This window comes from Sceloporus undulatus, chromosome 6 (assembly GCF_019175285.1).
Source record: "Sceloporus undulatus isolate JIND9_A2432 ecotype Alabama chromosome 6, SceUnd_v1.1, whole genome shotgun sequence".
Classification (NCBI taxonomy): domain Eukaryota; kingdom Metazoa; phylum Chordata; class Lepidosauria; order Squamata; family Phrynosomatidae; genus Sceloporus; species Sceloporus undulatus.
This window is the reverse complement of record NC_056527.1, coordinates 12,353,390-12,379,048: the sequence shown is the minus strand read 5'-3', so window position 1 is coordinate 12,379,048 and position 25,659 is coordinate 12,353,390. Positions and strand designations below refer to the sequence as shown.

Here is a 25,659-nt window from a genome sequence, read left to right as displayed (position 1 = left end):
ACTATTGAGAATCACAGAGGCCTGAAGGGCCCTGATCCAGCCCAGCCCCCTCCTGCCAGGCAGGAGCTCTCAGCCAAGGCACCCGCCGCAGCAGATGGCCATCCAGCACTTCCCTGAGTCTCTCCTCCTCCTCCTCCTCCTCAAGGGCTTCCTCTGGGCGCTTGGCTCCAGCTCCTCAGCCTCCTTTTTGAACTGCTTTAATTTGTCGGAGGCTGCTTTGAGTCCCGAACTGGAGGAAGCCCCAAAGGCACCGGCGGCAGATGCCTCGCCTTGGAGGCTAAGCAGGGCCAGCCCTGGTTGGCGCTCGGATGGGAGACCGCCAGGGAAGGACCCTTGAGGAAATGAAATGCATTTATCTATGTGATATTTATGACGCCTTTCTCCCAAAAAAGGGCTCACAGAATAAAAGCGTCTTCTAAAAACTTCACATTAAACAATTAAAAAAAAGAGTTAAAATTATCCAATTAAAACAATATCAAATTAGCATTAAAAATTAAAGCCTAATTAACCCCCCCCATATAGACCTTAACTGCGCATCTTTTGAACCCAGCTCCCTCCTGCTCTGTCAACCTTTCCCTTAAACCCCGCCCCTTGCCTACTTTACATCGATATCCCCGCCCCTTTTCCAATTACCACGCCCACTTCTTAAACCGAGCCCCTGAGTAGCTACGCCCCCAGGCTCGTGTGGCCCCGCCCCCAGTGTTTATTTACCGCCCACTTTCCCCTCATTTCAGGCAGGCGAAAGGGAGCTATTTGCATAAGCTGCGCCCCCTCGCTCTTATTGGTCAAAAGAGGCCCTCCTGTGAGTAGGCCCCGCCCCCTCTCAGGCGCAAAAGCACTTCGCTCAGAGACGCTGTTTCTCTTACGTCACGCAGAAAGGGGGAGTTGAGAGTTAGTAAATTGAGCCTCCTCACTCTCATTGGCTAAAGGCGGAGTGGGCCCCGCCTCTTTTCAGGTGGTGACGCAGGCGCAAAAAGTGCCTCACTTCCTCTCATATCAGGCAAAAGGGAGGGAGAGGGGGTGTGATTAAGCCACGCCTCCTCACGTTCATTGGTCATAAGCCGGGTGGGCCCAACCTCTCTCTCTCAGACGCTAAGTGATTAAGGGAGATGTGGGAGTGATTAAGCCACGCCCCGTCACGCTCATTCGTCAAAAAAGGAGTACGCCCCGCCTTCTTTCGACGAGTGGCGCAGGCGCACAAGGGACTCGCTGCCTCAGGAAGTCTGTTTCATGACAGGAAGAAGGGAGGGACATGGGAGATATTAAGACACCGGCCCCTCACGCTCATTGGTCAAAATGAATGGGCCCCGCCTTGTTTTGGTTGGTGGAGAGAAAGGAGGTAGACGGGAGAAAGGCGTGAGACCGGAGTGATTAAGTCACGCCCCCTCACTCTCATTGGTCAAAATCGGAGTGGGCCACGCCTTGTTTCTGTTGGCGGCGCAGGCGCAGAAGGGCCTCAGAGTTTACCTCAGAGAGGCTGGGCCAGGCCTTGTTTGGTTCCAGAGACGCGCTGACAGAACTAGAGCGAAGCGGAGGGAGGCGGAGTCGCCTTCGTCAGCGCCTGGAAGCGGTGGTGGTGGTGGTTGTTGTTGTTGTTCGCTCCTTTCCGTCTGCAGCGGCGGAAGGGTCGGGAGTGCCCCAGGCCATGGTCCCCCCGGGCCCCTCGTGGCCTCGGAAGCAGGAGCGGCGAGGAGGGGAAACGGAGGAGGGGGCCGCGTTGCGTCGGCCGCCATTGCCTGCGGGGGCTGCGAGGCGGTTATGAGAGGATGGAGGCGGACGAGGTGACCATCCGCGAGCAGAACTTCCACAGCCAAGTGCGGGAATACACGGTGCGTAGCCGGCCTTCGGGAATGCCCCCCCCCCCCTGGCTCTCATGTAACATCATACAGTAATTCACCATGAAGTCAAAACATCGTAGATGAGAATGGCCAGATAGCACCGAGTGCCATGCTAATAGTTGGGATGACATAGTTATTCGTATATCGTATTATTTGCATTGTATTGCTTTATTATTGCGGTTGTAAGCCGCCTCGACCCAATGGGAAGAGGCGGGATATAAATAAAACAATAATAATAGTAATAATGATTATTCATTGTATTTATCAGTTTAATAATTATGATATTTATTCATTTAATCCGTTTTATAATTATTATGTATATAAGTATTTATATTTATAAATTTAATAGTTATTATATCTATTCATTTAATTCATATTATTATTTATATTTATCTATTTAATTAATTTTATTATTATCAATTTATTGTTATTTTTACATTTATTAATTTAATTTTTATTATTATTGTTAATTTGTTATTTAATTATTTAATTGTTAATTTATTATTATTTATTAATTCATTATAAACAACTAGCAAAATTAAAATTACCATCATCAAATTAGAGTATCATGCACACAACCTAAATGTGTTTATATAAACGTAGCGAAGATTTGGTTATAATGGGATGATGTTATTTTTTAAAATTAAAATGTTCCATCCTGACTTTATTGTGACTCCATTCCCTTTAGAACCATTGGCCCCAATCTTTCTGCTCGCTTTGCGCCGCCTTTTGTTCTGCGCTGGGTCTGTCGCTATGACCTAACTTCAGGGTATGGCTTATATTGCGCAAATGCTTTGAAATCCTGCTACGGGTTATTTGATGTGTATGACTTATTTCTGGGGAAACAGGGTAGCCAGGGCTCAATCTTGACTCAGGCTTGCATCCTTCCGAGGAGGTCGCTAAAATGAGTACCCAGCTTGTTGGGGGCAGTTAGCTTACAGTTGTAAACCGCTTTGAGACTGCTTAGTTCAGTATGAAGCGGTATATAAATGAAGCTGTCTGTCTGTTTTTTTGAGTGCCACAGCCTGTTTCTGCTAAAAGGCAGGTGTTTGAGGAGCAGTGGTGTCACCCCCCTTAAGATGTCACCTGGTGTGGTCTGCACCCCCCAGAGATGCCTCTGCCCTTTGGCCCCTTGGGTATATCGCTCCCCCCTCAACAGTCCTGTTTTTGGGAGAAAGGTGGGATATAGATCAAATGAACAGTGGTGCCGCGCACTGTGGTAACAGTGGCATCCCTAGGGTTGGTGTCATCTCCTCTTCCCATTTCTCACTGTACAGAATCCTTAGCAGTGCTTTTTTTGCACTAACGTTACTCATAAATCTCAGTTCCCACATAACACTGAATGTCACACTAATAATAGTTGTGACATAAACAAGTAGCAAAATTGAAATTACAGTATACCTTCAAATTGCATTATCATACGCACAGTCTAAATGTATTTACATATACGTAGTGAAGATAGACAGTCTTTGCCCCTCAGTGGTCAGAGCCACCTCTCCTCCTCCCTGCTTCCACCTGCTCTTTGGCCCGTTGGGTTTATCGCTTCCCCCCAACAGTCCCCTTTTGGAAGAAAGGTGGGATTTAAGTAAACCAATAAACAGTGGCACTATAAGCTGTAGTAGCTCATAGTGTCACCTATTATTATTATTATTATTATTATTAACCTTTATTTATATAGCACTGTAAATTTATACCTCTTCCCCAACTGACCTCTTTCTGTACCACACCATACACAATCCTTGTGTGTGTTGTGTGCTTTCCAAGTAGTTTCTGACTTACAGGTCCAAAACACACTGCAGAAATAATTCATCAAGAGACCACTTTAACTGCCCTGGCTTAGTGCTAGGGAATCCTGGGAATTGTAGTTCATTTTGGCACCAGAGTTCTCTGACAGAGAAGGCTCAATGGCTCACAAAACTACAGTTCCCAGAATTCTCTAGCACTGAGCCAGAACAGTTAAAGTGATCTCTAAATGGATTATTTCTGCAGTGTGTTTTGGACCCTGGTGAACCTAAGGCAACCCTATCATATGGTTTTCTTGGCAAGTTTCTTCAGAGGAGGTTTTGCCATTGCCATCCTCTGAGGCTGAGAGAGTGTGACTTGCCCAATGTCTCCCAGTGGGATTCCATGGCTGAGCTGGGAATTGAACCCTGCTCTCCAGAGTCGTAATTCAACACTCAGAACACTGCACCAATAGGCAACAAGCAAAATTAAAATTAAAATGGGAAGTGCAGCCATGAAAGAACTAGATAAAATCCTAAAGTGTAAAGATATACTGTACAACTGAACACTAAAGTTAGGGTCTTCCAAGCGATTGTATTGTCAATCACCATGTTAAAGGTGGACAGTGAAGAAAGCAGACAAAAAGAAAATCAGCTCATTTGAGATGTGTGTTAGAATACTGTGGACAGCAAAAAACCCCAAACAAACAAAATGGGCCTTTGAGAAGATTAAACCTGAATTCTCCCTGGATGGCGAAACTGAAGCTGTTGTACTTTGGCCACATGATGAGAAGGCATGAATAATCGGAAAAGTCAATAATGATAGGGAAGGTGGAGGGAAGTAGGAAGAGAAGAAGACCCTGCACTAGATGGATAGACTCAAATAGGGAGGTCATGGCTATGTATTTACAAAACAGGGCCTTTTCAGTGGTTGCTCCCAGGCTCTGGAACTCTCTTTGTGGAGTTTATTTTACTCCTTGCTGTCTTTCTACAAGCAGATGAAGGCTTTTTTGGTTTGGCACAGCTTTGAAGACTGACAGTGCAAGGTCCTTTCCCCTTGAGTCATGTTAAATAATAATAAAGTCTTTATTTTTATCCCGCCCTTCCAGAAAGATCAGGGCGACTTACAAAAGTGCAACAAGTGCACACAAATACAGATTAAAAACAGCAAAACATCAATACAATAAAACTAAAAGCAGCAATAAAAGCCCCATCGCCCGTCCTCATGGCCACGGAAGAGGAGGGGAGGCCCACAGGATCTTAATCGGGGAATGCCTGCTTAAATAGGAAGGTCTTGAGCTCCTTCCTAAATTGGGCCAGGGTAGTGGATGAGCGGAGCTCGGTGGGCAGCGTGTTCCAAAGGGCTGGGGCAGCTGTAGAAAAGGCCCTTCTAGAAGTAGAAGCTAGCCTGGCCCCAGGCACCTTCAGCAATTGCTGCCCAGACGTTCTGAGGGTGCGAGGCGGATTGTACGGGGAGAGGCGGTCCTTTAGGTATCCTGGGCCCAAGCCATTTAGGGCTTTATAGGTAATAACCAACGCCTTATATTGAGCTCGGAAGCGAACAGGCAGCCAGTGAAGATCTTTAAGTACAGGTGTTATATGGCTGGTCCTGGATACACCAGTGACCAGCCGGGCTGCCATATTCTGTACCATTTGAAGCTTCCGAGTTTGGTATAAGGGTTGCCCCATGTAGAGTACATTGCAGAAGTCCAGTCTCGAAGTTACCAGAGCATGTACCACCGTTTCTAGGTCCCTCCGGTCCAGGTATGGGCGCAGCTGGCGAATCAGCCGAAGCTGGTAACAAGTGCTCCTGACCGTCGCATTCACCTGAGCAGTCAGATGAAGCGGCGAATCAAGAAGCACTCCCAGACTGCGCACGGAGTCCTTCACAGGGAGCGTGACCCCGTTCAGGACAGGTGGAACCACCGCCATTCCCGGACCGGGGGAACCTATCACTAGTACCTCCGTTTTCTCTGGATTCAGTTTGAGTCGGTTTTTCCTCATCCAGTCCATTACTGACTCCAGACAGGCCACGAGAGGAGAGACGCCATCCCCAGTCACTGCATCAGTCGGAGACATAGAGAAAATAATCTGGGTGTCATCAGCGTACTGATAACCCCGCGCCCCATGTCTCCGGATGATCTCTCCCAGCGGTTTCATGTAGATGTTAAATAGCATGGGAGACAGAATGGCTCCTTGAGGGACCCCAGTTTTAAGGGCCCGCTCGCCCTTAAAATAGACAATGTTGTATTGTCTATTTGTTGCTTTTTTAAAAAAAAGTGTATGTTTTTAATTGCTTTTAATTTTATTGATAGTTTAAATACAGTTTAGTTTTTGTATGAGGAATTGTTTTGGCTGTGTCTGTTTTAATTGTAAACTGCATTGAGTCCTGAAATGGGAAAAAGCCAGGAAATAAATATGAATTGACAATAATTCAGGCATCTTGGATCAATTGAATTCCATGAGATGCTTTGGCATTAGTCTTTAAACTGTCTAGTTCAGAGAATAAAATGTTTGAATGACTGTCATTTTATTCATTAAGTTTTTGTTTCATTTAGGAAAGCTTAGCATCTCTTCTTCATGTAATTGGTGGATAGATTAGGCGAAAAGACTTGCCGAGCAAGTTGTGGTTTCCAGGTACTAAGTTGGTACTAACTTATATTATCTCAGCTTCTTCCTCACATCTAGAATATAAGCTAGTAAATCATACATGCCTAAAAACCTCTGGATAGGTATGCATTTATGTTTGATTTAAGATTATATACCTGGATTTACTTCATTCCCATATAATTACAACAATTGTACAGTTTTAACTGGTAAGCCGCCCCGGTTGTCTCTGACAGAGAGGCAGGATGTAAATAAAATGTTTATTTATTATTCTTACATAGGTGGCATGCATCATAGGGTGTGTCTGTGGTACGTGTCAAACAGGAGAGTGTATACTTAAATGTCTTGTACTTCTCTCCGAAAACAGCAAGAACAAAGCGTGTCATGAAACTGTAGCCTCTCTAAATTCTACTCCTGAACATTTCCAATTAGAAGTAAATTTCATACATATTAGTGATGGTTGTTTTGTTGTGTGCCTCCCACATCATTTTTGACATATGGCTACCCTATCATAGGGTTTTCCCAGCAAGTTTCTTCAGAGGGTGTTTGCCATTTCCATTTTCTGAGGCTGAGAGGATGTGACTTGCCCAAAGTCACTCAGTGGGGTTTTATGCTTGAGAAGGGAATTGAACTCTGAGTCAAACCCTGAGGATGGCAATGTTGAACCTCCAATAAAACCATTAGAGATGCTGGTTTATAAGTAAAATGGCAGCAATGTTTTGCCAAAACCACATGTTAAGTTTTATCGGCCCATATGTTTTTTCTGTAACTCTTGTCAAATTAACAGTATAGTGTGTTTGACTTAATCTTCATGCCTCTTCTTGCATTTTAAATACACTGCTTGTGTATAGCCTGTGCCATCCTCATTTGTACAAAAAGTGTTTCCTAGCTCCTGACCACCAGTCCTTCTGTGTTGCTATGACTGTGGTATAGCATATATACTCGACTGTAAGTCGACCTCATGTATAAGTCGAAGGCAGGTTTTGGGGTCAAAATTACAGATTTTGATATGATCCGTGGATAAGTTGAGAGTAAAACCTAGGGATATGTAAGAAAAGATCTAAAGGATGAAGCAAAGGAAAACAATGTCAAAGAACTGTAAAAATTCCAGCAAGCATAACGTTTGTGCTCACACTAAAGGCTGGATGGATGAAAGAACAGGGGAGATGGGTCAATGTTCCAAGACGGACTGCACTCTTGCCTTTTGCAGGAGATGATTCCCTTTGCAATAAGAGTTCGACCCGTGGATAAGTCGACTCAGGCTTTTTTGGGTCAATTTTTTGACTAAAATTTCTAGACTTCTGTATGAGTATATACAGTAATTGCTGCTTTTTGCTCACCCATCGTAAGACCAGCAACTACTGCACAGGGTTATGGTGCTGAACATTATTATTGTTGTTAACAGCCGTTGGGTCAATCCTGACTCATGGCAACCCTGTGTATGAGACATCTCTAAGGCCTCATACAGACAGGCCAAAATAAAGCTGCTTCAGGTCACTTTGGAGGTATGCTGTTTAAATGATGCATGCGTCCTAAGAGTACGGAAGCCTTGCCAAAGCCATGATCCTGTCCTAAATAAAGCAGCTTTATTTTGGCAGTCTGTATGGGGCCAAAGACTCCCTGTCCTCCACTGCTCTACTTGGTGATGTAAATGCATGCCCATAAACTCCTGAATAGAGTCTATCCATCTGACATGCAGTCTTCCCTCCAACTTTCCTAGTATTATTGTCTTTTCCAGTGAGTCATTACTTCTTATGATGCAACCAAAGAATGACAACCTCAACTTTATCATCTTGGCATCCAGGGAGATTTCAGGCTCGATCTGTTCTAGGACCTATTTATTTGACATTTTGGCTGTCCATGGTAGCCTCTGCATTCTTCTCCAGCATCAAATCTCAAATGATTTTTGTCTTATCTGCTTTCCTCACTGTACTATATATACATGGTAATAGGGAAAATAATGTCTTGTACAGTTTTAACTTTCATGCTTAAATGTATATCTTTGCATTTTAGGATCTTCTCTAATTTTTTCTAAAGGAGGTTTTGGAGGAAAATTGAGTAGTCCTGTTTTTGCCGTGTTAAATTTTAGGCAACATTGAAACATCCATATTGAGATAGCTGAAAAACATGTTGTACAATGTTAAATGTCAGAAGAGAATTCTGGAATGGAGAAATACAGCTGAGTATCTTTAACATGAAAATGATATTGAAAACTATACAAACTGATAAGATTAACCAAAGATAGTGTTGTAAAGAGAAAATAACTAAGGGCCCAGAACAGGACTCTGTGGAATCCCATTCAAAAAGGGGAAAAAGAAGCGACATGAGCACCAGCTACCATATTGAATGACTTAGAGATAAGATGTGAACCATCTGAGGACCAGACTAGTTGATCATAAGTGAATCCAGCAAAATATCATGATCATCTGCATCAAAGGCTGCAGAGGGGTCAAGAAGAATTAAGGACTGAATGTAGGCCTTTTGACTTGGCCTGAAAGAGATCATCAGGGATCTTTGTAAGAACGGTTTCAGTAGAGTGCAAGGGGTGAAATTTAGATTGGAAAGGATCCATTACAGAAATATGAGAAATAAAGTTGAGGCAATGTACGGTATATAAATATCATGTTCCAAAACTTTCAAGAGGAAAGGCAACAGTGAGACAGGGCAATAATAAGAAAGAGAAGGTGGATCAAATGAAGGTTTCCGAAGAATTGGAGAAACAGTAGCATGTTTAAACTCAGAAGGAAACAAGCCAGTAGAAAAGGACAGATTAATAATATGGAGAAGAGAAGGGAGAATGGGTGGGGCAACAGTAATTAAGTGAGGAAAACAGGCTCAAGAGAGCAGGTAGAAGGATTTGAAAATATCAACATTGTGGATAGTTCATCTAACAAGATGGGGGGAAAGTAGAAAACATAAAAACAGGCATTTGATATGCTGGTAATGAAGATGGTTCAGAAGCCGCAAGATCAGAATGGATAGTTTCAATGTTAGTATTAAATAAAGTTGCAAATTCATCAGTGGAGAATGATGGAGAAACAAGTGAAGGACAGGGCTGTAAAAGAGAATTAAAGGTAGAAATGAGATGCTGTGTGTTAGTAGGAATTGATGAAGTATAGTATTTTTATTTGACCAAAATGATAGTGTAGGAAGAAGAACTAAGAATTAATTTATAATGAGTGCAGTGTGCCCAATCCCTGGTCTTCCTCCAAAAATGTTCAGCATACTTTCCCCTATCAATTGGTAGGAGAATGCATAGTCGTAACATCTTTTATAATTACTGTATACCAGGGGTAGGCAACCTGCGGCCCGCGGCCCGGCAAGGCCTTGGGACCGGCCCCAGCCCGGTCCTGCCACCGGAGCCTTTGGACTATCAGGAGGAGGCGGGCAAGGGGGGGGCAAGCGGCAGGCAAGGGGAGCAAGCGGCGGGCAAGGGGGGCAATTGTCTATAGAAGCCTCCAAAACATGCATTTATATTAACATTTTTTTAAAAATCAGCAAATTTTTTAGCATGCCCTCCATATTTTAAAAAACGTGTCCTCCACTTGAAATTTTTGTCCTACATTTGTCCTGGTTTATTTATTTATTTAATTTTTTTTTAAAAAAAATTATTTACTTATTTATTTTTTGGCTTTGGCCCCCCAGTCGTCTGAGGGACAGCAACCCGGCCCCCCAGCTCAAAAATGTTGCCAGCCCCTGCTGTATACAGTCATCCCTCCATATTTGCGGCTTTGATATTTGTGGATTTGATTATTCACGGATTTCATAATATGTTATCTCTAGGGATATCTAGGTCCTCCAGTGCAACTCTGTGGTCAACTTTAACTAAAAGTTGCACCGAAAGACAATTTGTAGCTACTCCAGTGCCATTCTATGGTCAGTGTATGTTGGACATTGACCACAGAGTTACACTGGAGGACCTAGAGATTCCTAGAGAGGTGTCCTCTCAGATAAAAACTGTGTTTTTGTTATTTGTGGTTTTTCCATATTCACGGGGGTCTTGTTCCCCTAACCCTAGTGAAGATGGAGGGACAACTGTATACTCAACTGTAAGTCGACCTCATATATAAGTTGAGGACAGGTTTTGGGGCCAAAATTATGGATTTTGATATGACCCATGGATAAACTGAGGGTAAAACTTAGAGGCATGAAGCAAAGGAAAACAAGGCAAAGAACATACAAATTTCCAGCAGGCAGAACTATATGTGCTCATATTAAAGGCTGGATGGATGAGAAAGTAGAAGGGGTAAGTGCTTTCTAGTAACAAACTCTTGGCAAACTCTGTGTTGGGGTGATGGCACATGTGCCCACAGGGAGGGCTCTGCCACTTCTGGCACACGTACCATAGGCTCACCACCACTGCCTTATAGCTTTCTAAAATTTATTAATTCATTTTATATTTATCTTTTCCAGTACTGTGACCCAAAGTAGATCATAGCATGGTTAAGTAAAGGATACAATTAAAAATGCGTTTAAGGAAGTAGATGAAATCTACAAAAGCTTATGCTGCAACTTCTTTCACACAGTTAGTCCAAAAGGTGCTACAAGATCCTTTTCCATATTGATATTCCAGACTAACATGGCTATATCTCTGAATTAAATATGCAGTAATTTATAGTACTGTATTAAAATAGTGGTTTTCCACTTTTAATTTTTAGTCCTATATCTGGGGTAGGCTTCTGAACAGGGGTTTGTTGCCATATGACAGTTTTTCTTTGGATTTAGTGTGAATTACCTTGCCTCATCTAATTGTTCGCTACAGCTGGGTTCTGTATAACAGATTAGTTGAAATCTTAAATTCCCAGCATGTGTAGGGAATAAAATTGCATATGAAATTGCAGTGAGTGAAGCTTCCCACATACCTTTTTAATTGTAGCATTCTTTTTGTAGCATTACTGTGAAATCAGCTCTTCAAGTGATTCCATGCTGAGGAAATTATTAAAAGGATGTTCTGAATCTGCCTCTTTAGCATTTTTAAAGGATACATGATTATTAATTATGCATATTATGTTGTCAAGATGAAGCTTAGTTGCATTAGAACTGGAAGATGAAGGTGAAATTGTTTCAGTAGATGAGTACAGTAAGATATTTTTCATTGTTGGTAAGGTTATTTTAAACAAATGTCTTGAGTTTGAGTATTGTCAAAATGTTGTTCTGTTGTTGTTGTTGTTGTGCACCTTCAAGTAGTTTCTAGTTTATGGTGACCCTAAGGCAAACCTATAATGGGGTTTTCTTGGCAAGATTTGTTCAGAGGAGAGCATGTAACTTTCCCAAGGGCACCAGTGGGATTTAAGGCCAAGTGGGAAATCAAACCCTGGTCTCCAGAGTTGTAACCCAACACTCAAACCATTACACTATGCTGACACTTATCTGTGTAAGTTAGTAACTCTGTGCCCTGAAAAGAGAATACAGTGGACCCTTGTTATACGCTGGGGTTTGGTTCCAAGATCCCCAATGGATAACAAAATCCATGTATGCTCAAGTCCCATTAAATATAATGACATAGCAAAATGGTGTCCCTTATAAAAAATGGAAAATCAAGGTTTGATATTTGAAATTTATACAGTACTTTTTTTAACATTTTCAAACCATGTATGCTTGAATCCATGTATAAAAAATCAGTGTATAAGAAGGGCTGACTGTACAGTAGAATATATATACTGTATTTTTAGTGATTTCAAAGCCTGCTGTGGGATAGATAACTGTCTGTAGATACTTGGTGCATAAAATCTAAAGTCTAGTTTCTTCCTTGTTCTAAGGATCCCTCCCCACATAGTAGTAATTTAATGCATTTAAAGATGTAATAAATCATATCAAAAATATAAAAAAATCAGTACATAATTTTTGATGATTTACAACTGTAAGCTTGCATGAAAATGAAAATATATGAGGGTGGTCTTGTACCTGAGAATAGTATGATGAAATATAGAAAATTAACATTTTTATATTAAAATGAGACCTTATGAAGCCTACATCTATACCAATAAGCAGTTGAAATGCCTATCTTCTCCCCTTTCTGTATCATAAAGTAGTTCTGTATCATAAATCAGTGCCTTAATAATTTTAATAATAAAGCTCTTAACATTCAAAAATGAATTATTGTTGCACCCTAGAGTTTGCATTTTTTTATCAGTTAGCACATTCTTATTACAGTTTTATAAATTCTAACTGCTTGTATTATCAGTGATAAAGAGCAGGTAAAATTGACTAATCTTGTAGAGGCAGTATTCAGTTGCAGTAAGAAGAGACTCGAGATTCTTCCCAGTCATTTCTCAGGTTTTAGGCTTGGGACAGGTGATCCATTTACTCTTGTGGTATTGATTGCCCTCTTTCCTTTTGGGGGGATTTGCAGGAGGATCTTGTGAAGGGTAGAGTGCAGAAGGAATATATTTGGCATTTGTACCATGAGAAAATTCACTGTTCTGTGCTCTGGAGCAGAAAATATATTTAACTATATGTTACCTTTTATCCAACATCTCAAGAAGACTTCAGCCATCCTTTTATTGAATCCTAACATCAGTTCAGAAAATTGGAGTGACAGCATCCATGAGAAATCTTTCCTCTTCTACAAAATGTAACACAGTACTCAACTACACTTTTACTGCTATGGCTGCCTCCTATAAATTCTGGGTAAATAAATGCCCTTCCTTAAACAGCAAATCCAAGGATTCCACAGGAGGCAGCCATAGCAATAAAAGTGGAATAATAATACTCTAATAGTGTAGCACGGCATTGTCTGTAATGCAGCAGCATTGTGAGAACTCTACTCAAAGTAAAAAAAAAAAAGTCTTACAGCTTATGTATATCCAAATATGCCAAAATCTGAAAGAAAAAAAAACACACTTCTGGTCCCATGAATTTCAGGTAAGAGATAGAATCATAGAGTTGGATGAGACCACAAGGGCCATCCAGTCCAACCCCATTCTGCCATGCAGGAAATCCAAATCAAAGCATCCCTGACAGATGGCCATCCGGCCTCTCTTTAAAGACCTCCAAGGAAGGAGACTCCACTACACTTTGAGGAAGTGTGTTCCACTGTTGAACAGCCCTTACTGTCAGGAAGTTCCTCCTAATGTTGAGGTGGAATCTCTTTTCCTGTAGCTTGCATCTATTGCTCCGGGTCCTAGTCTCTGGAACAGCAGAAAACAAGCTAGCTCCCTCCTCAATATGACATCCCTTCAAGTATTTAAACAGGGTTATCATATCACCCGTTAACCTTCTCTTGTCCAGGCTAAACATCCCCAGCTCCCTAAGTCGTTCCTCATAGGGCATGGTTTCCAGACCCTTCACCATTTTGGTCGCCCTCCTCTGGACATGCTCCAGTTTCTCAACATCCTTTTTAAATTGTGGTGCCCAGAACTGGACACAATATTCCAGGTGGGGCCTGACCAAAGAGGAATAGAGTGGCACTATTACTTCCCTTGATCTAGATACTATACTTCCGTTGATGCAGCCTAAAATTGCATTGGCCTTGTTAGTTGCCGCATTGCACTGTTGACTCATGTTCCATTTATGGTCTACTTGGACTCCCAGATCCCTTTCACATGTAGTCTTCTTCAGCCAGGTGTCACCTATCCTATATCTGTGCATTTCATTTTTCTGCCCTAAGTGCAGTACCTTACATTTCTCTGTGTTGAAATTCATTTTGTTAGCTTTGGCCCAGCTTTCTAATCTATTAAGGTCATTCTAAACATTGATCCTGTTCTCTGGAGTATTAGCTACTCCTCCTAATTTGGTGTCATCTGCAAATTTGATAAGTATGCCCCCAATTCTGTCCTCCAAGTCATTGATAAAGATGTCGAATAGCACTGGGCCCAGGACAGAACCCTGTGGGACCCCACTGGTCATTTCTCTCCAGGATGAAAAGGAGCCATTGTTGAGCACCCTTTGGGTTCGGCCGGTCAACCAATTACATATCCATGTAACAGTTAACTTGTCTAGCCCACATTTCACTAGCTTGTTTGCAAAATGTCATGGGAAAGCCTTACTGAAATCAAGATATACTATATCCACAGCATTCCCTTCATCTACCAAGCTGGTAATTTTATATAAAAAAAAGAGATTAGATTTGTCTGGCATGACTTTTTTCTCTGAAACCTGTGTTGACTTTTTGTGATTATGGCATTGCTTTCTAGATGTTCACAGACTCTCTGTTTAATGATCTGCTCTAGAATCTTTCCTGGTATTGATGTCAGACTAACTGGACGATAATTGTCGGGATCCTCTTTTTTCCCCTTTTTGAAGATGGGGACAATGTTTGCCCTCCTCCAGTCTGCTGGGACTTCTCCTGTTCTGCAGGAGTTTTCAAAGATTATTGCCAATGGCTCCGATATTACACTTACCAGTTCTTTTAATACCCTAGGATGGAGTTTGTCTGGTCCTGGAGATTTATATTTGTTTAGATTAACCAGATATTCCTGTACTATCTTTTTACTTATCCTGTATTGTATTCCCCTATTCTGTCCTCTGCTCCATTTTCCTCAGGTTGAGCACCCTTTGCCTTCTCTGAAAACACTGAGGCAAAGGTGGTGTTGAGTAGTTCTGCCTTTTCTCTGTCTTCTGTTAGCATTTTGCCATCTTCTCCACGCAGTGGCCCTACCATTTCCTCCTTCTTCCTTTTGTTGCAGACATATCCAGAAAAGCCCTTTTTATTGTTCTTACCTCTCTAGCAAGCCTGAGTTTATTCTGTGCTTTAGCTTTTCTGACTTTACCCCTATACATGCTAGCTATTTGTTTGAATTCATCTTTGGTGATTTCCCCGTTTTTCCATTTTTTATACATGTTCCATTTAAAACTTAGCTCAATTGAAAATTCCTTAGTCATCCATCCTGGTTTCTTGAGACATCTCCCATTTTCCTTCCTCATTGGTACTGTTTGAAATTGTGCCTTCAGTATCTCCCTTTTTAGAAACTCCCATCCATCTTGAACTCCCTTCTCTTTTAGTATTCTTGACCGTGAGATCACCCCCAGTATTTCTCTTAGGTTTACTAAAATCACCTTTTCTAAAGTCTAGAATGCGTGTCTGACTATGCCTGGCTTTTCCTTTCCACTGTGTAACAAACTCCAGGAGAACATGGTCACTTCCACCTAATGATCCCACCACTTGCACCCCATTAACCAAGTCATCCCATTTGGTTAGGATTAGATCCAAAATAGTGGATCCCCTTGTTGCCTCTTCCACCTTTTGGACAATGAAATTGTCTCCAAGGCAAGTGAGGAATTTGCTAGACCTTGAGGATTTGGCTGAGTTTGACTTGCAGCAAATATCAGGATAGTTGAAATCACCCATCACTACTACAACTCTCCTTTCTGAGTGTGTGGTCATCTGTACTCAACCTGTACATGATTATTGAAGTGATGGGGGAGTTACCTGAGGTCTATCCTGAGGTTTTGGTTCTTCCCCCATCTCTCAAAATTCAGTTTGCCATGTTAGCTTTTCCTCTGATCAATTGGTATTGTTTCTGAATACCTGGTCAGCCTGTAATAAAACAACTACTGTTTGTGGGTGAATGGGCCAATCTGGTGTGTATCTGGGAGGATGAGCTTGGAAGAATTGATCTCTCCCAGCGTTGTGCATCTGGATCCTTGATGCATTGCCCGGGGGGGGGGGGAGAGGAGTTGCTCTCATCCATAAGAATGCCATCCTTCTCTTGAGGAAACGTATTCATCAAGGCAACAATGTTGAGGGTTTGAATTTTGTGTTGGGCCAGGCTAGTAGGTTTGTGGCTGAAATGAGATCTAAACAGAATGCCAGCGCACATGCACCAGCATATTTGGTGGCTAGCACTAAAGAAAAGTCCAAGTTCTTGTTTGTGGTCTCTGTGCCACAGACAAATGGATCTAGCACCTGCTATGGCAATGTTCTAGAGCTGAGTAGCCTTGGCAGATACCCTTCTCTGTCTTCTTGACCAGACATTCTTTAGTGCATCAAAGCTATTTTCTCCTCAGTTTTTCTCTTTGTCTACTGCAAGAGCAACAACGAATTGTTGTGTTCTTTTCACATTTTTTCTCAGTGCTTAAGCAACGTCCTCTCTCCATCTTGTTTCTACAGTATTTCTATTTTTCTCTCTTCTCTTTTCTTTCCATGGTCCAAAACATACTGGTGAAATAATCTAGTATGGGACTGCTTTAACTGCCCTACCTCAGTGTTAGGAGATCCTGGAAATTATAGTTTATTGTGGCACCAGAGCTCTCTGACAGAGAAGGATAAAAGTCTTACAAAACTGTAGTTCCCAGAATTTCCTAGCACTGATCCAGGGCAGTATGTTTTGGACTCTAAACCCCCCCCCCCCCAATAAAATAAGCATAAAAACAATAAAAAATCCTTTCCAGTGTCCCATCTGGAGGGTGCTACAAGACAGGTGTAACAGTTCCTATCAAAGCTGGATTGAATATCATATTGTAGTAGAAGTAAAAGAAATGCAATGCTTTAAACATTTAGTGCTTTATCTTCATTTTTTTAAAACTTCAAATATTTTGCTTCACGTTTTGTAGTACATTCTTGGTATTGTAGTTACATATTCATGTTTAATATGTATGTGTTTCTATAATTAATAACATGGTGTATGATTTAAAAAACAAGCCTCCTGCAAAAAATACATGTGCTTTTATAATGAATTATGTGTCCATGCGTTGCATGATAGCTATGATACCATCATTGCAATTGCCAGATTTGAATATCTGGAAATACGTTTTACAAACAAAATTAAAGTATTCTGGAAACCTTGGAAAGGGGACGTTTTTTGTTTTGTATGTACATATACAGTAGAGTTTATGAAAATTCTGATGCCTTTTCAGCTTGAGTCACTATATTAAATATATTTGTAGCTAATGAAATTTATTAACTATATTCACTGTTGTATCTCCTGGTCTGTGGTGTTTGAATTGATTGTCTTGTCACAGAAAAGCGGGATACAAATAACAGTTTTATTATTATTTATTATTTGAATGCAGTTAGTATTTTGGGAGAATCTCAGAAATAAAGTAAAATAGATTGTAACATGTCTCATTTTATATGTTTAAAATGTAATTGTTCCTTGTTATATGATGTAAATATTTTCAATTCTGAAACTTTTCTCTTTCAGATCTGTTTTCTTCTGTTTGCTATTCTGTATATTGTTTCCTACTTCATTATCAGAAGATACAAGAGGAAAGGAGGTATCTAATTTTTGTATTCAAATCTTCATTGACATAAAAATGAGAGATAAGCAGTTGTGATGTGATGCAAAGTATGAAAGTGGTGATTTGAGGTGGGAGGGTATGAGTTAGCTTGTGCAAAAACAGGTTACCCTAATTGAGATCTTGAGCAATTTGTAGCACTACTTCCTTACCTTTTCCACCATTTCTTGCTTGCATTATGATTATTTAATCGATTTGCCCACTGACCTTTCTATTTGTAATAGCTTGAATGCCAGTAGCATAAGAGGGCTTGTACCTTTATGTTCTGCCTGTAGCTCTTCTTTTAGCATCTGGTTGTCTGGTTTGGGTAAGAATATGCACAACTACATTAGTTTGAATCAGCAAGTCCCTTCTTTTGAAACTAATCTGGTTTTGTTGGCTTGGTTCACATTTTCACAGAAATGCATTTGAATGTTTATTGATCTTAATTCTTTCTTATAGGCCATTAAACATATTTAGTTATAAAAGGCCTCACCTTCAAGCACTGGGAAGACTCTGTAACAGAAATAACCCCCTGACTTCCATTTGCTTTTATGTATAGAGCAGACAGACAGATTTCCTGTAGGGTGACTTGAAATTTGAAAAAGAAAGAAAGGAAACTTTGAAAAAGGAAAAAAAAAGGAGGGAGGGAAGAGATGAGTGACACTCCTTATCTAGTTGACACTCAGCTGTTTGCAGCCCTCCTTGATCCCTCTTTTTTGGAAGGAGTAGACCAGGAAGCCCATGAATGAAGTGATTTCTTCAGTTGCTCTGTTAGGGTCATAATGGACTTTTCTGTCCTACTTGTCAGTGCATAGCAGCAAAGGGATTCAGCATGTGACTAGGCAGATGTTATGGTGCAGAAGAATATTTTGCCATGAAATATATCTGGTCTCTTTGCTGTGCTTCCTTCCTAGGTATGTGAGCTGCTGTCATTTTCACTTTCTTTCTACACTGAAGCTCACTACAGCTTCTGGTGCCAAGAAGTCACTTCATCAGTGGAGCGCGAGGTCTTTCCTTCCCTTGGAAGGTGAAATAGCAACTCAGCTTTGTTGGATGGCTCAAAGCCATGCTTAATCATAGGTTTCATTTTAGGCTAGAAGGAGAACCTACTCCCACTCATGAAACACTCATGTTTTATTGCATTGCTGCATTAGTGGGTGGCAACCCAATGCCTCCAACATTTCCCTTGAGCTGGAATGAGAATTGGTAGATTGATAAGGGATCCCACAGTAGTTTGGGAAACCATAGAGCTCCTGAGGTGTGTCATTCCATCACCATGAGATATGGGCACTTCTTTGACTGTCTTTTCAATTTTAATCATATTTAAAAGGCAGATGTCAACAACTGTCAGTCATGAGTTTCTTATTTCTTCTTTATCATTGTCAGACACAAGATAGGACACAGCAGTACTTCTGGCATTCAAAAGCAGTGGTACATGATATTTCATTTTACATTATAAAACAACAAGCGTCCCAGTGATCATAGTCCTAGGTATTTAATATTGTGTGGCATCTTGCATTTGTGGCATAAATTTTATGTAGCAAAGATGTTCTTTTTCAGATGACTGTTCTTCAACTGGAGGGATATGTTTTCTCTTCTTTCTTCTGTAGCTGATAGAGATTAAAGTGTAGCTGGATGTTATTTCAGTATGGTGACCTTTTTGAACTTAAGATTCAATGCATGTTCCTGTCTCTCAGGAGTTATCTTTGAAATTATCTTCCTGATCCATGGGGAATGGAATTTGCCCAGTGCTAAATTACATATCCATGGAACAAATAGAAATTCACTATAGAAATATCATCATCAAGTCCTGCTTCTTGCTGTGAGACATGGCCTGTCAACTAAGTTGACAGCATATAAAAATCTCATCCTGCAAGGCTCCTTACAGATATTAACATTTATTAGAGGATTTGGGGCATGCCTGCCATTTATTATTAAATTGGAAGTAAATTCAACTGATTTTTTCATTTATAATCTTCCTCTTATTGCCAAAAAATATAGCTGATAGTCTGTGTCATGCTGCCACCTAGCGGCCAGATTGCAACCATGTTGTCTGTGGATGTTTAATGACTGAGATTCTGCTGGTACTAATGGGTTACAGTCCAAATATGGCATGATTTAAGTTTATGGCTGTTGGATAGCTAGTATACTTCTTACTTCTGTGACAATTACTGTGGGTGATACGTTACTGAAGATTTCAGTATTAATTATTATTTATTTGTTTACACTGGCCTGATAACTGCTTTGATGAAGGGCAGTTTTAAAAATCTGAGTAAATGTGCTAGTGAAGACTGCCCAGATGTAGATGTGGAGATCCATATGCAGATACAGGATTCCATGCATGTTTATTTGCTGGATTAGGAACTACAAGAATAAATTAGTTGTATATGTGAATGAGCATTTCTGACTGTATCCCATTACTTTCATTTGTATAAGAATTAAAATTTACATTCCTGTTTGCATTCTGATGCAATTAATGTGTAAATCTGCATAATTATTTTATGCATAGTAGAGGGTGATGACTGTTCAGGGATGTAGCTAGGATTTTAGGAAGGGGGGGTGTCCAGACTAAGAGCCACCATTATAATGGGGCTTGAGTGCGGCGGTGCAGCAGCACACACCATTCGTTTTTCTAATGGAAGGGGGGGGTCCGGACCCCCAGATCCCCCCTCTTGGCTACATCCCTGGACTGTTGTAACCCTTAATTGATCCAGTGTTGAAAGGTTTTTTTCTCCCTGTTCATTATATTTCCACTTTCCCACTTTTTCTTAAATGGCTAAATTTAAGAGAAACCCTTTCCTTTACTTCCACATTTCCTAAGTAACTAAACAATGGCATTTGTGCAAAGTGGCTGATAAACTTTCTTGGTCTAAAAGGAGAGTATCACATTTATATGAAGTGAAGCAATGCATTTTACAGAAAGTAATATTAGATTAGTGAAGTTTGATCAGAAATTATTTATTGCTCATATTCCCATCTTCCTCTGAATTTGTGCCTCTTTCCTCCAACCAATGGCTGAAAGGTTTCTGGAGATTTTTATTTTTGGTGGAATCAAAATGTTAGGTTGTTATCATCATGTGTCTATAAAAGAATGTAGAAACTATAGAAGATTCTTTGGGGAGCTTTCTTCTATCATGTGGGAATACAAGGAGTGGCTATTTTGTTCTACAGTGGGCCCTCTACATATCGCTTGTGGTTAGGGGCACAGGACCTCATTAATGTGGAAAAAATAAAAAAACAAACATTTTTTAAACTTGAGAGAACACCTATGAACCTGTAAGTCCTTCAATGCAACTCAACATCATGCTGCGGGATCTACAAATGCCTGGAGACATGTTTTCTTTAGGAATCTCTGGGTCCTCCATCATGACGCTGGAGGACCTGGAGATTCCTAGAGAGAACATATCAATTAAATCTGCAAATAATAAAATCTGTAAAGTTCAAAGTCACAAATGTGAAGGACCGACTGTATGTTATAAATACAGGGACATCCAATATTTTAGCAAATTAGCAGGGAGGGAAGCATGAGTCAACTGTGCTTCCTCTGGTGTTTATGGATCTGAAGAGCAATTGAAAAGAGAGATGCCAATACTGTATGCTTAATGCTGAAATATATATTTGGTTCATGAACTAGAAATACATAGTATGCATCTTGGCATGAGAATATTTGTTTCCTTTTGTTCAAGTGTTAGAAAAAGCTGAATGGGAAGAGTGAGTGGCTCGCTGTCACTCGCTGCTTTGTAGATTAGTGTTCCCAATTTAGTGCTCCTTCAACTTTTGTTCAGATTCCCGTTATTCCCAGCCAGCATGGTAATTGGGTGGGCACAAGCTTGGGAAAGATTGTAATATGCTCTCTGAAGCATTGCTAGTTTATCAATAAGAAGAATACATACAAGCAAAGATTTGAGATTTGTAAAGGAAAGGATATGTAGTAGGCTTGAATTATAGCAGCACAAATACTGAGGTCCCAGAGTAGAACAGTCATGTTCTGTATTGCCATGTCTTTACAAAACTTCTATCTTGTCCTTTTACAAAACTTTATAAGATTGAAAGGTATCAAAAGTCTTGGTAGAAAAATGTACTATAAAATTATGCATTGTTTTTCAGATGAGCAAGAAGATGAAGATGCAATTGTCAACAGAATTTCGTATGTATATTTACAATTTTTATTATAATGTACATTGCAAATATAGAACGATTAATTATTATGTAGATGTAAGCATCCAATTCTGTGAACTGGAATCCTGAAATGCATCTACTACAGGTTGAGTCTCCCTTATTGGAAATATTCCAAAATCTGAAATTTTTGGAGCTACAGCATAAGTCGTGTAATAGGTACATTTGCAAGGCAAGAGAGGGATGTGAGGCTGTAGATAGATGGGAATGGCTTACCAGGAGCATTGCCACCAGTCCTTCAAAGATGGTAGTGGTTGACTGGAGGGCTCCCTGGAGATCTCCTGTACAGTAATCAGGTCCCGAATAGAAAATAAAATGCTGTAGTATTTGGGCTGCAGGGAGACACAAGAGATGTAAAACTGCAGAGAAACACAGCTGGAGACAGATGTGAGGAGATTTCAAAAACCTGTTTTTTAAAAAATGCATGACACTTTTTGGTGACTGGGGTGGCAGCGGTAGCAAAGGAGGCAGTGGGAGTTAGGCTTGGAGGAGGCAAGTGGCACCAGAAACTGATAGGCAATAGGATTCAGGAAGAGTGGCCTTGGCAGCAGTGGTGACCTGTTAATGGATTGGCAGCCCAAAATCCAAGTTGCTGTCTCCCGCTGTGTCTCTCTGCAGCCCACAAATACTGCACCATTTTATTTTATGTAAGGGACCTGATTACAAGAAATTTTCCGGAGGCCCTTCAGCTACCTGCCTCTGCCTTTGAGGTGGTGATCGTGGTATTCCTGGTCATTCATTTGCAGGGTAGAAGCAAGTGGCTGGCAAATACTCCAAAATCCAACAATATCCAAAATACAGAACACTTCTGGTCACAGGCATTTTCTATAAGGGGCACTTAATCTGTATAGTCTTGTATTTGGTGCAGAGGTTGTACCAGCAACCTCAGGATCTATTTGTACCACAGTCTTTTGTACCACAGCTATTTTCATGAACGTTTGAATCATAAACACATGTGAAACATGTAAGTAGCTGCATCTTGTGGAACGCTGCATATCATTTGACGTTAATAGCTGACAACAAACTTGGATTTTGAAGATTTTGCTTTGCAGTAATGTGAGATGCTGTTTGGGAAATACAAACCCAGAGCTTCTTGTGTATGTCAAGCTGGTTACACATTTCTCTGGATACTGGTATATGTGGGACTATTTCTCTTGATTTTCATTTTCCATACTAATGAAGCTTTTTCTGCATTGGTTAAATTAACTTTTTTACCACATTTACAATACAGTACTTCTTTTCTGCAGCAGAGGGAGCACATTCATTATGGCTAATTTTACTTGCACTTTTTGGGGCTGAGACATTTTGTTTGGTTAGACAACATGTTTGGTTAATCAACATATATTATCTATGTAGAATTTAATGTTACACCATATATTGAATTCTATATGTAGTAATTTGGTACTATGGCTAAATAGTAAGATTCACTGAAATACTGGCCTCACAGCAAGGTTTTAATTTTAACCACTTTTGTAAATAGCAAGTAAGTGTGATCATATATCCTCTCACTTAACAAAATGTGCTGCAAGTGGAAATATGCAAGTACTGAGAGATCATACAAGAATTTATAAATTATTTTTGTTTTATTTTATTTTCATTATAAATTATTTTTGATACATTCAAAAATAATATTTTATTACAGTTACTTATGTGCTGCCTTTCAGGATACAAATTTATTTCAAGTCACATTGAAATAATAAATTTGTTCAGTGCTTTGCAGTGTACAAGAGGAAAACATCAACTATGAGGGCTTCTGCTCAACACAGTGGTGACAATAGAAGCAAAAAAAGAAAGTAGAAATAAACAGGGGAGATATGTACTTAGTTCAGTTAGATATAGACATGCTTTTAAAGGATTGCTTTTCTTAATATTTTTCATTCCTAATAGTAATTTTCCCTGTTCTCCTTCACATACTCTTTAATTAAAGCTTTAACAAACTGTGTGAAAAGTTGCATTGGATGCTAAAATCAAAGATTTCCTCCCCTCTGTTCTGTTTCTTAAATTAAACTTGACATGTTGGATGTAAAAAAATGAGAATAATTTATTTGTGTGTTGCTAATCATGTATTTAAGCTTTTTTTTTAAAAAAGTGCTGTTTTGCATTAAATTAATTTTAGTTTTTGAGCTGTTGCATCAACAATAACAACCATGCTTGTTTTTGACTTCCAGACTGTTCTTGAGTACATTTACTCTTGCAGTTTCAGCTGGTGCCGTCCTTCTTTTACCTTTCTCCATAATCAGCAATGAGATCCTACTCTCTTTTCCACAAAGCTACTATATTCAGTGGTTAAATGGCTCTCTAATTCATGGTTAGTACTGCATAATTTTAATATTGGTAGTTGAATTTATAATGAACAGTTTTTCATGGTTGTAGTGGTTTGAGCATTGGACTATGACTCCAGAGACTGAAGTTGGAATCCCAACTCAGCCATGAAAACTCACTTGGTGACCTTGGGCATGTCACACACGCTCAGACCCAGATGATGCAATTGCAACCCCCCCCCCCCAGCAACTTGGCAAGAAAACTCTGTGATAGGTTGCCATAAGTCGGAAATGACTTGTCAGATACACAGCATCAGCAATAAATGGTGCAATATGCAGTGTGGTATGAAGACTATTTTATTCATCATGGAAGGCAGGGTGGGAATGTTTTCCTTAGGAGAGTGATAGCACTAATGTCTTGTGGTGGTTAGAGTTCGTACATATAAGCTCTTAGATTCAGTTAAATAGTATTTTAAGTATTTTAAAATTGAAATCTATATAATACTGAATGCCCCTCACTGTAGAATTCTTACTGGATTTGTGGGGATATTAATTAATTAATTAAATTTTAATTAATTTTTTATTTTTATACCGCCCTTCCAAAGATCAGGGCGGTTAACAACACGATAAAAACAGTACAATACACAAAATCTACATCAAAAATTAAACATAAATATAATAAAAAACAGAATAAAAACCCCGTTAGCCAGTCTTCTTGTCCATGAAGAGGAAGGGAGGCCTATTAGGACTTTAATCGGGGAATGCAGCGTGGAATAGGAAGGTTTTTAAATCCCTTCTAAATTGGGCCAAGGAGGTGGCCGAGCGGAGCTCTGTGGGCAGCGTGTTCCAAAGGGCCGGGGCGGCGATGGAAAATGTCTTCCTCGTGGTGGAGGTAAGCCTAGCCCCTGGAACCCTAAGTAGTTTGCTGCCAGAGGTTCTGAGGGGTGCGGACGGAATGTACGGGGAAGAGGCGGTCCTTCAGGTATCCTGGGCCCAAAGCCATTAGGGCTTTATAGGTAATCACCAACACTTATCATAGAATCATAGAATCATAGAGTTGGAAGAGACCCTCGGGTCATCCAGTCCAACCCCCTGCTCATGCAGGAAATCCCAAATCAAAGCATCCCTGACAGATGGCCATCCAGCCTCTGTTTAAAGACCTCCAAGGAAGGAGACTCTATCACCCTCCGAGGGAGTGCATTCCACTGTCGAAACAGTGCCCGGGAAGCGGATAGGCCAGCCAATGCAGGTCTTTCAGCACCGGTGTAATATGGCTGGCCCTGGAATACCAGTGACCAGCCTGGCTCCATATCTGTACCATTTGTAGCTTCCGGGTTTGTATAAGGGTTGCCCCATGTAGAGTGCATGCAGAAATCCAATCTCGAAGTTACCAGAGCGTGTACCACCGTTTCAAGGTCCCCCTGGGCCGGGTATGGGTGCAAACTGGCGAATAAGCGAAGCTGCTGATAACAGGTGTTCTTGAACCGTCGCATTCACCTGAGCAGTCAGGTGAAGCGACGATGTCAGAAGGCACCCCCAGACTGCGCAACAGACGTCTACACAGGAAGCGTGAACCCTCAGGACAGGTGAACTACCGCCATTCTGGACCAGGGGAACCTATCACAAGTACCCGTTTTCTCTGGATTCAGCTTGAGTCGGTTTTCCCTCATCCAGCCCTTACTGACTCCAGGCACGCCACGAGAGGAGAGGACGCCATCCTCGTCTCAGTCGGAGACATAGAGAAAATTATTTGGGTGTCATCAGCGTACTGATAACCCCGCGCCCCATGTCTCTGGATGATCTCTCCCAGCAGTTTCATGTAAATGTTAAATAGCATGGGAGACAGAATGGCTCCTTGAGGGACCCCAGTTTTAAGAGCCCTCTCATCGGAGCACA

The 25,659-nt window shown here is 40.8% G+C and overlaps 1 protein-coding gene across 4 annotated transcripts in view; it reads left to right on the top strand.

The window, feature by feature from the left end:
* Window positions 1-1,451: 1,451 nt before the first annotated feature.
* LMBR1 (limb development membrane protein 1) overlaps window positions 1,452-25,659 on the top strand; it is a 79,350-nt gene continuing 55,142 nt past the window's right edge. Inside the window, exons 1-4 of one of the 4 annotated variants that reach the window (XM_042473372.1) lie at window positions 1,452-1,829; window positions 17,251-17,323; window positions 21,434-21,473; window positions 23,671-23,810. In XM_042473372.1, coding sequence (XP_042329306.1) covers window positions 1,767-1,829; window positions 17,251-17,323; window positions 21,434-21,473; window positions 23,671-23,810 — 316 coding nt within the window. In that variant the 5' untranslated portion in view covers window positions 1,452-1,766. Of the gene's footprint in view, window positions 1,830-17,250; window positions 17,324-18,240; window positions 18,354-21,433; window positions 21,474-23,670; window positions 23,811-25,659 lie in introns of those variants that run through there. The other 3 variants (XM_042473376.1, XM_042473373.1, XM_042473374.1) reach the window with 3 other exon arrangements.